Genomic DNA, 11,567 nt, shown 5'->3' on the forward strand with positions numbered 1-11,567 from the left:
CTTAGAATCATTGTTGCTCGGCCTCTCAGTGTATGCATATTCAAAATGGGTGTGATGGCTTGGTAAGCCTGAAAGGATCCTGTAAGATCGAAAGGGTAAGCAAGCGGCTGGATTTATTTGTTCCCTCAGAAGGAGCCACTGAGGAGGAGAAATTGCTGAGCAGGAAGATGATGAGTTACTGGGCTAACTTCGTTAGGAGTGGGTAAGTGAACCTACAGGCCGCTTCCACACCAGCTATTTGAAGATAACACTCTCATCCTGTCTGCACTCACTTCCAGGAATCCTAATGGGGATGATTTGCCTCAGTGGCCAGCTTATGATGAGATGGAGCAGTACCTGATGCTGGATTTGAACATGGGCCAAGGACAGGAACTGAAAGAGGAGAGGGTGGAGTTTTGGGTAGAAACCCTCCCCTATATCATGTCGGCTTCTGAAACGCTGCTTACTCCTCCTTCTTCCTTAATCTTATTTTCTTTAACCTTGCCATTCTTTCTCCTTTGCTTCTGAGAAGTCATCTTTGTGTGATTGTGCTCTTTCATAGTCTTGAATCATTAGCTTCATACTCATTGAGCTGCTTCCTATGGGGATCTTTGTGGGATAAGATGCTTTAGATGACATTTTATGGACTTAGTGAAACTCTTTCAAACATCAATAAATGTAATTTATCTTGTAATGCAAAATGATATCCTCAGTAAGTCTGGAGGGAGGGTTGCCTCATTGACGGTTGTCCTCATAATTACATTTACTCACATGAAATAAAATCAGAGCACAAAGTATACACAAGGAATTAAATTTAATGCTGCATTGGTAAATCTCTGGTCCTCATCATCCAAGATGAAGTGGACTTTTCTGTTAGGCCAGATATATATTACCTAGAATGTGAATCTTCGGGTCTCAATCCAGGAACCTTTAGCCAGAAGTCAAGTTTGGATGTTCTGAACATCTATGGGTTTGAATTCAATCTTTTCTGGTTTGGAGAGATATGTTGGGGGAGAGAAGCATTTCAGAAGAACATCCTTCTCAGAAATGGAAACTAAAAGATGATCTAAGATGAATGGCCTAGAGTTTGAAAACCAGGAGGCAAGGGTTCAGTTGTGGACATGAAGGAGAAAAAATACTTGCCTGTAGGATCACTATGAATTGAATCGAGTGCTTCATGTCCCAGACATCCAATGAGTGAGTTAGCAAACAGGCATTAGACAAATGGTAAGTGACAATCAGGAATTGCTAGGTGTTGTAAAATAGTGTGAGAGAGGGGAGTGCATTTAGATTGAACACTTAAGGACCCATGATGCATTTTACTTTATATATGTAACTCATATGTCATGATTCCTTCTGGAGGCACATAGAATTGGATAGTTTCTGAGGTGTAAGTAACTTCGAATTTATCCAGCTCAGAGATCTCCAACTCATAGCATGAATCTGATCCCTGGAAGTGCTTTATGTACCTCACACAACATTGAGAGTGTTCCCAAATTAGTTATGGGTTAATCACATAAGAGGATTGCATACTGACCACCACATTTCTAGCTTCTCTTAGACAAGACAGAAAATGTGGAGATAATAGAATCACAACCCCATATGACAAGCAGGGCTTCTGACAGACAGTATACCACATTGGTGTAGATTAGAAGGTGTCCCAGCTGTCACAGATAAATATCTGTACTTCTGATGAGAAGGAGACTTCCTCTGAAGTGTTACCCTTCTGCAGTGCATATACCCTTCTGAATAAGTGTTCAGTGATGGAGGGATCTACAAGAACTGAGAAATGGCTATGCCCTTTACAAAGCCAGGGGATCTCCGTTTCCCACAGTAAGCTTGGCTCATTTCCCTCACTGGTATTGCTTCCCCCATGTAGGCATGTAAGGTGAACACCTGAATTCCTATTTTATAGTGAACCACAAAAAGGTAAAAGAAGCCATTCAAGATCATCTGGCAAGTTGGGGAAAAAAAAAAACTCCAGGCCATGGCTGTATCTCTTATTTCTCCAGAGCAAGATTTTTTTTCTCTTGTTCATATGATTTAAGGATGAATTGTAGAGGCTTGGGATACTTTGTGGCTCTAGAAAGAGAGACTAAGCCACCTGACAGAAAGATGAGAATGTCATGGCACTAGCACTTACAGAAGGCAAGTTTCTAAATTGATATTTAGAAAAGCTAACAATTAGAAAGCATTGTTGAAATAATATCACTTTGTTAACGATAATATGGATCGGTAGTATCACTCATAGTCTCATCATCCTCAGATATGGTTCTGATTTGGATAGATATCTTACTAGGTTAAGCATGTTTACAAAGACTCCCTCCTCTGGTCCTTGAAGTTTCAGTCTTCACAGGTATGTTTCCCTCTGTCCAGCAGATGGCAGCAGAACAACAGGAAAAAAAATCGTGCTTTTTCTCCATGGTGGCTCCTGGGCTGCTGGTAATAAGGCAATATAGACAATGCACAGAACAGAAACTACCAATGTGTTATATTAGAAACCAAATTGCACATTTTATCATTTTTCTCTGAAATAGACAAATACATGACCTGAAAAGGGCTGGCTGAAAAGGCTTAACTCACACAGAGAACACAGGTTGGGGGCCTGCAGTGTTGTTTTCTCTAATTTTTGTGCCTTTGGGGTCAGCTTTCTAAAAAGCCTCAAAGGCAGAATGCATTTGTCCTCCTGTGGCTCCCTGTTCATTCTCTTCCCTTAAGAGCTCTTTGGACTCTGAATCTTTTCTCCAATTCCAAAGCTTATGTCTCCTTTCTCTCAGCTTCTGGTCTGAGCTGAAAGCTCTCATTTCCATTGGAGGTAAAAATGGGTGAAGGTGGGAACTGTGCCTTGTACCTGGGAAGCTGTCCTACTTGCTGCTGCTCCAGAGAACCTATCTAAAAATGATCCTCTGGGCCAGGAGCATGGCCTAGTGGTAGAGTGCCTGCCTGGCATGCCTGAAGCCCTGTATTTGATTCCTTTTCATTCCATACACAGAAAAGGCCAGAAGTAGTGCTGAGGCTCAAGTGGTAGAGCGCTAGCCTTGAGAAAGTCCGGGCACAATGCTCAGGCCCTGAGTTCAAGTCTCAGGACTGGCAAAAAAAAAAAAGATCCTCTGTTCCCATGACTGAGACAAAGCCACTTTTCATGACCCTAATGCTTTACTAAGACTTGTGTTAAGCATGTGCCTGGGGAGGAAAAGCCAAGGAGAGGAAAACTGACTTTTCCACTTGACTGTACGAAACCACAGGGGATTCATGATGAAGTTCTTGTTTGGCTCCATGGATGAGTGAGAACTCAATTCTGGATTTCAGGAAGGGACGAAAGGGGGCTGACCATGCATTAGGAGATGCCCAGAGAGGAGAGGGGGCCAGCGGAAGAAGCAATGTTTTATGCTGATGCAGCATACGAGAGATCTAGGAGGACACATTCGTTTTATTTATTTACTTACTTATTTAAGAAGCTGTACCAAGAGGTTATCATATTATAGGTCAGGTTAGGACAGTGTGATCACTGTCACCTCTTCCATTGTTGTCTTCCATTTTCTCCCTGTCACGAACACCCGAAAATCCTTCACCTTATGTAGGGCAGCTTTTATATGGTGACTGACAGGTATAAAAGATAAGCCTTCCCCTCTCTCCTCTTTTCTGTCCTTTCTTTTCTCTTCCTCCTTTCTCTTTCAAAAAAGGGATCATGTGGTTCCTATCTGAAGCTAGGCTCTTCATACAGATGAGGTTTATTGAACTCACAGTTCTGGAGGGTTGAGAACAAGGTGATGGCAATTTCTTGGCTCAGACTTTACGACAGATGATGTTAAAATGGTGACACATAATCATAAGAGGTCACAGGATGGGACAGGAAGCCAGAGACCATAGAGGGGTTAGATACACTTTTTCATTTAAAAAAAATAGAAGCCTATATTTATAGGAACTAGCCTAGTCTTGCGAGAACTACATTACTCTCTTCTGTGGATGACACTTATAATGACCTAATTGCCTCTCATTAGGCCTACCCTTTAAATGTTCCATGGACTCCCCAACAAAGCCATACTAAGGCCGAACCTCCAACTCACAAACCCCCAGGTAAAACACTCAAGCCAATCAAACCAAAGCAGGGATACTGCAACAGGAGGCGAAACTATCCCTTTGTCTATCCATCTACTTATCATCTATCAATTTATGCCCATTCAAATAACTGTACTTAAGCCTCTGTTTCCATATATAAAAAAGCAGCTTAAAGTTGGGTGCTGGTGGCTCGCGCCTGTAATCTTAGCTACTCAGGAGGCTGAAATCTGAGGATCACAGTTCAAAGCCTGGGCATGAAGTCCGTGAGGCACTTATGTTCAATTAACCACCAGAAAACTGGAAGTGGCACTGTGGCTCAAAGTGGTAGAGTGCTAGCCTTTAGCTGAAGGGCTCAAGGACAATGCCCAGGCCCAGAATTCAAGCCCAATAACCGACAAAAAAGGACAACTTATTCAATAAATTCTTTGGGGATAAGTTTAAGCTGGTTTTCTGTGAGTATATATGCAACAGAAATTTGTTTAAAATAGTTGCCACATTTGATCACTTGTATTTTATCCTATAACTATAAGGGCCCCCACAAAAATCTATATCCAACTTGCTCTTTTATTAGGTAAGTTCTTAATGACTGATATGACCTTTCATTTTTTAATTGAATATAATACACATGCATTTGATGATTTTTCACAAGCCACTCACTCTTGTGTAATTAGCATTTGGTTTGAGAAATAGAGAAACAGAGCAAGATGACTGAATAAAGGCAACCCCACACTCACCTGCTACTTCAAGAATGGAGCCAAGGCAGCAGGTGGGTAGCTGCCTGTTGAGACGAGTAGCTGTAGGAGAGTATTGGAATCCAGAGAAGGAGGCCTGGGAAAGCCCAGACACAACAGACATTGACATAGCAGGAGAAAGTGAGTGACCCAGCACCTTCCGCCTACCACTATGATGGGACAGCGATTCTTCCTTTGGTAGAGGTAAGCATGAAAGAGAATCCCAGTTGGCTCAATTGGCATAGAAACCATAGCCTTACAGGTGTATGGCCTAAATGAGTAAGGAGACCTGGGGTCTTCACAACGGACTGATGTGCAAGTTTGTATCCTCTCCTAGGGAATACTTGAGATACTACAGTTTGGATCTAGCTAGAAAGATCCTATTGTGTGAGTTTATACACCTTGGGGAAGGGGAAATGAAGAAATTCTTGCAAATTTACATCTCTGGGATCCTATGGACATTCTAGCACACTGCCACAATAGGCAACCCATCTTACAAGGTAGTCTTGGCTTGAGAAGGGACCACCCAAACCTGCTGAGAGGTCTGTGATGTGGGGAAATGTAGGCTGTGGCATAGAGAGGAGTGGAGAGACATATTGCCAAGAATCAGCAGATGAAGGACCTTGTCCTCTAAGATCAGGGGCCTGAAAGATGATGTGACTTTGTGCTGGTGCTAGCAACAGAGCATGCCAGCATGATGGACAGCAGATCACAAAGTTCCCATTGCTCTTTCCCAGCACAGATATTTGTGTATCCATTGTTATCTTCTTCCCCTTTGAGAAACCCAATAACCTGCTATGGTTCCAGCCAAAGAAATCTGAACCAAAATAGTAACTCTGGAGGTATCACAAAAGGTGATTTGAAATTGTATTACAGAGCCCTGATAACAGAAACATTATGGAATTGAAAGTACTGACACAAATGGAACAGAGTGGAGAATCCAGAAATAAATTATGTATCTTTGGACAGATAAGTCTTGCAAAAATTTACAAATGGTTCTGGGAAAACTGTATCCCTATGAAAAAAATTAAAGCTTATCCTCTCCTTATCTGTCATCCTGTACAAAAAGATCCAAGCCCACAAAAACTATGAGAGGAAAACATGAAGTAAATACTTCAAGATATTGGACTCTAAAGAATAGGGGAAAAAAGAAAAAACCGGCAAGTGGGATTTCACCAAATTTGAAGGCTTCTACACAGAAAAAGAAATAATAGAGTAGAAAGAAAACTCATATTTTCTTTATACATTTCCAGCTATTTATCTGACAGAGGATTAATTTACAGAATAAAAAAGCCAAAAAAAAAACCCTAGCAAAACCCCAAGTATCCAATTGAAAGAATAGACAAATGATTTGGAAATAAGTAGCCAATAAATATATGAAAGATGCCCAGTATTTTTAGCCAGCAGGAAAGTACAAATCGGAACTATGATGAGATTGTACTGTTAGTAAATGAATAAAAAATAGCACACATGGGTAAGGATGTGGGAAAAAAGAATCCTTATACACTGTTGACGAGAATGTAAATTAGTGGCAGGAATGATGGAAATTAAAAATAGAACTGCCATGAGATTTTTCTATCTCATTCCAAAGGAAATAATTCCAGCATAGAAGGAAGCATCTATATGCCTATTTATTGTGACCCTATTTGCAATGCCCATGTTATCAGCCTATGTGTAAGTCAAGGGATGAAGACATAAAATATGATGTACTTATTCAGTGGAATACTCTCCAGTCATAAAGAATAAAGAAATATTTTAACTGAATGAAACCAGAGAGCATAATGTTAAATGAATATAATACGTGCATGTGAATATTAGAATTCCTTCTGACTGACAGAATAGAGGGGACAGTACATAGAGTTGTCTTTCCCAGCCACCCTTCCCCACCCTTGATATCCACCTAGCCTGTGCCCAGAGAAAATCAATTAACAGTAAATCAGAAGGTTGGGAAGGCTACAATCCAACCCATCCCCCAATCCTGCCAATCAGCCGTGGAGTGTTCTAGAATTTCCCGCACCCTTAGCAGCTTGCAATGTGAAAACAGGGAGGATTCCAATGGTGTAACTCCTTTGAACAACCATCCTACAATTCAATAAAATAAACACCCCAAAAGCTAAAACTTGTGGTGTCAAAGAGTTGTCAAGGGGAGGAATACAAACACATGGAGAGAAGAAGAGTGGACAAAAGCATTTAAGGTATTCAATGTACATATGAGAGAATGGAATGAGGAAAACTGAAGGGTAGGGTGATTGGGAGAAGGGAAGAATTATAAAAGGAGTGACACTGGTCAAGATGTACTCTGGCAACACTGACACATTGAGATGAAAACCCTCTGTATGACTACTTGAAGATAATTTTTTTTTAAGGAATTTGACCCAAGTGACTCCATTTGGATTCTGGAAAGTTTGCCAATGGGGGAAAAATGTGACATTAGTGTAAAAACAATGGAGGTTCCAAGACCATGCCACATAGCTAGGCTGGAAGATGCCATATCATTCTAGATTTATGGAATGTGGAAGCACAGTGAACAATACTTGGGAGAGCATCCCATCCAGAGCTGCCCTTCTCCACTTCTTTTGCAGAAAGGGTCTCCAACATCTCTAGAGGATTCCCAGATCTATGGCCTTTCCAATGGCAATGTTCTCCACGATACTTTACACCTGACTAATCTTGGAACTAGAAGGCAAAGCTGAATGAAGAACCAGTAAACTATGGCTTTCTCTTGTGCAGGAACTCGTCTAGAATGCACATATATGTCTATTGTGTAAAGCTAATGGATGGCATGATGTTTGAGTGAGTTGATATGGAGCCCCCTAGAGACAACTTGTCTCCAAAGCCCTACCTACCTTTTTAAGACTCATGGACAATTCCTAGGATCATAGATCTAGGCCATAGAGTTCCACACAGGTAGTGTTAGGGAGTCTCCAAGGAAAAAGCAATAATCCTAGTCAACTGACACTGAAACACAGCTAAACTGACACAGGGAAATTAGACCCAATAAGCAGCCAGGAGATCCATTACGAAGCTTTGAAGAACTGGCTTCACCCAACATTTTTGCAGTCAATGTGAGCCAGAAATGGGTTCTGAGGCTGCAGTCAGGTGTAGGCAAGTTCTAGGTGTGGCTGCCTGGTTACAGAATTGGTTGGTGGCCCAGTGGTCCTATGATTCAGCAGTGGATGGAAAACTATTTCATTATCATCTTTCAATTTTTATACAATTTTTATAGGCTGAGTACCCTGTCTGTTTGACGGGTTTCCAAAGCTGGCTAGCTAAAGCAAAAGTAAAATGTGTGTGTGTGTGTGTGTGTGTGTGTGTGTGTGTGTGTGTGTGTGTGTGTGTTTCTAAGTAATTGGAATTAACATTATTTAATTTGAAGTGCCATCCCGATCATCAAATGTGTATAGAAATAAAGAGGCTTTTATTAGACTGCTCTTTAAGACCCATATTTCCTCCCTGGATTAAAGCAAGGGAGGGATTCCAGCCATCTATCTCTATAACAGCGCAACTTCCCCAATGACTGAATAATAGCTATGTCCCAAGTGGTTTCACAGCTTCTCACAGTTACTGACCCTAGTATTAATGTTCATACTTAAATTTGGGTTTCCAGAATTTTCTTTGATCTTGGGTAAAATCATTATGGGGCACTAGTTGCCCAACTCTTCTTGATATCAGTATTGGCTTGATCTGAGTAAGTATAGGCTTGCCAAGTGACCTTAGGTTTCTGCCTCCTTTCCTGTGGACTTTTGTGATCCTTTAGTTTTCTTCCTATTTGAACATCTTTCCGGTGTATAAAGTAAACAAACTGACTACCAATTATTATATAGTGAAAGTCAAAACACCCAAGTTCTGGTCTTGACTTTGATGGTGAGTTATTCATTACTCCTGTGTGTTCTACTGGATACAAATAAGAACATTATATTGGGTTTGTATATCTGTCTGCTTGGGCTATTTTAGCAATATATCACAGACTTGCTTAGTTACATGACAGGAATTTGTTTTCTTGTGTTTTGGTAGGATGGAAGCCCAAGATCAAGGAATCAATAGGTTTGGTTTTCTTTCAGGACTTTTCCCTTTCCTTATTGGTTAGGCTGTCTTCTTGTCTCTTTTCAGGATGGGCCCTTAATGGACATGTACCCCTGGTGTCTCTCTGAATATTCAAATGAACTCTTATAAGGACATCAAAGGCTTCATCTAAGGTTATAACTTGTTTAAAATCCTTGCCTCAAAATATGATCACATTATGAGCTATTGGCAGTTATAGCTTCAACATACTCATTCTAGAGAACATATAATTTGACTTATAACAGAATACGTAGGTCATTTGACTGAGGAACCATAGGTCTTTTGTCTTTCTTCAGATTTTCCCAAAAGTAGACTTAAGGATTCACTGCAAGTAGTTTATCTTGGGAAATGCAGAGAAAAGTGGTGGAGTAAAAATGAGAGGAAGAGAAATGAAAGCAGTTAATTACAATTAATTATGCAGTCAACTCTGAATATGGGAGTTGGAGGTTAATAATGAAGAGAAAACACTGGGGACACAATATGTATTTCAAAGTTGGTCCATCAGCGTGGTGAAGGAAATTGAAGTACTTATAAACCAACTCCAATCAACCACTGACTGAAAATTACTCCAGGAAATGGTGCTTTCTTAGGAGAATGGTAGCGACCAACACATCTATCATATGATCACTGCTCTCAATTCTATGAAAGGTGAGCTGGTGTTTGTACACCTTCTCGGGAAAGGAACTAGAGACCAAGCTAACAAAGGTTCTATGTTACTGAATGAAAATTATTTGCCTGTGCTTTTCAGAAATTGCCCCTCAAAAATGTATAGTGGTTCAAATGTTGTGTATTCTCACTCATGTGAAGTTAAAACATTATTATAGATCCTAGACCAGCTATGATCTGAGTACAGACCAGAGACTCAGATCTCTACTATCTAGTAATGGCCTCATCCCTAAGTGTCTCAGAGCCTTTCTCTCCAGCTGTATGTGGGAATTGGCCATGTGGAAAAGGAACAGCTGCATCCACACTTCCCTGGTCTGGAGGCACTAACCTTATATTGCTTCTATTCCATTGCCAATAACTAATCTCATGACTCCAGTTAAATGCCGTAGGGAAGACTAGAACACTGCTGGCTGTGTTCCCAACAAAAAGTCTCCCTTGAGGATATTGAAAATAGAAAGTTTGAGTGGTTTGGATAGGCTTCTGCCTCTCCCAGGTTCCTGTTTCCAGTCACCATTCCTCCTCTGAATAATGCCACCTATCAGCAAGAATCAATCCTTCTGGCAGCCTGTAGGATCCAGGGGAGATAAGTAGAAGTACTTGGATGAGGACTTCAATAGGGTTGAGGTGGAAGACATCGCTGAATAGAGGCTATACTACTTTTCCCACAGGCCAATCAAGTGTGTGCTTGGCACACTCACAAAGTTGTGATGTCAAAAGCATTTGTCATTATCACAGACAGGTTATGGGTATAGGCTGTAAGGCCACACAAGGTTTGCCCAGTTCTCGGCACCCTACTGGGCCAGCTCCACTGAGCCTCAGAAAGCACTAGGATGGATCATAGGATTATTCTGAGTACGTTGTCCTGTGCATGAAACTTAGAACACAGGGTTGATTACACAGTTAGTAGAAGTATTTCATAAATGAATGTACATATGGATAAAACCAAAATTTAAAATAAAAAACCAATATTATGGCCCAAACATAACTATTATAATGCTAATTAGACATAGTCCATCAGAATATTTATGTAAATAAATATCTATTATTATTAAAATGAGTTAAATTATTATACCTGACTATTTAGGATCTGAATTTTATCAAACTATAATTTATATAAGTATACCGCGTATACTTATTGGTCTCTAGAGAAAATTAATCATTGGTCTCTAGAGTACTAAAAAGACACTAGACAGGACATCACCATGTTCTAATTATAAAAATTTTTCTTCGTTTCAAAGAAACTTCATTCCTTTTGAGAGTCCTTCCTTATTTCTTTCATTTCTTCCTCCCCCTCCCACTCTCCCTAGCAAATATGAATATACCTTTTGCATATTCAGGAAATTTCATATAAATGGAATCATACAATCTGTGGCTTTGATGCCTGGTTTATTTTATTTAGCATGTTGTCAAGTTACATCTACATTGTGGTATGTTGTTTTTATGGCTGAATTATTCCAGAGTGTAGATACACAACATTTTTACTTTTCCCTTCATCAGTCAATGGACATTTGAACTATTTCTACTTTGGGCTATTATGAATAACATTGCAATTTGTGTATAATCATTTGGATCATCCATGTCTTCAATTCTTTTGACTGACATACCTAGACTAGAATGTTGGGTCGATTTAGCTTTTAAAGAAATGATTACAGGGCTGCGAGTTTGGCCTAGTGGTAGAGTGCCTGCCTAGCATGCACGAAAACCTGGGTTCTATTCCTAGGTACCACATACATAGAAAAAAAGCCGGAAGTGGTGCTATGGTTCAAGTGGCAGAGTGCTTGTCTTAAGAAAAGCCCAAGGACAGTGTTCAGGCCCTGAGCTCAAGTCCGGGACTGGCAAAAAAAAAAAAAGAAAAAGAAAAAAATAGAAATGGTTACTGTCTCCCAAAGCCACTACCACAATTTCATTACTTTTGTGTTTTCCTCATCCTTAGTAGATGGTGTGTGTATTTCCAGTCAGAAGGTAGAGATGCCTTTGGGTGAATGTGGAGTATTTGCTTAACTAGCTGGGCCAGGGTATTTAAATAAGTCTCCATTTCCAGGCATCTGTTGATCCTATGAAGGAGGATTT

The 11,567-nt window shown here is 40.3% G+C and overlaps 1 protein-coding gene across 3 annotated transcripts in view; it reads left to right on the forward strand.

Annotated features, from left to right (window-relative positions):
* The window catches only part of Ces5a (carboxylesterase 5A), a 257,321-nt gene extending 256,622 nt beyond the window's left edge, over positions 1 to 699 (forward strand). For all 3 annotated transcript variants that reach the window (XM_090357626.1, XM_090357627.1, XM_090357625.1), the window contains 2 exons: positions 130 to 202; positions 279 to 699. In XM_090357626.1, the coding sequence (XP_090213752.1) occupies positions 130 to 202; positions 279 to 507 (302 nt within the window). In that variant the 3' untranslated portion in view covers positions 508 to 699. The remainder of the gene's footprint in view (positions 1 to 129; positions 203 to 278) is intronic.
* Positions 700 to 11,567: the final 10,868 nt, after the last annotated feature.

Source organism: Megascapheus bottae, chromosome 24 (genome assembly GCF_031878675.1).
Source record: "Megascapheus bottae isolate mThoBot1 chromosome 24, mThoBot2.hap1, whole genome shotgun sequence".
NCBI lineage: Eukaryota > Metazoa > Chordata > Mammalia > Rodentia > Geomyidae > Megascapheus > Megascapheus bottae.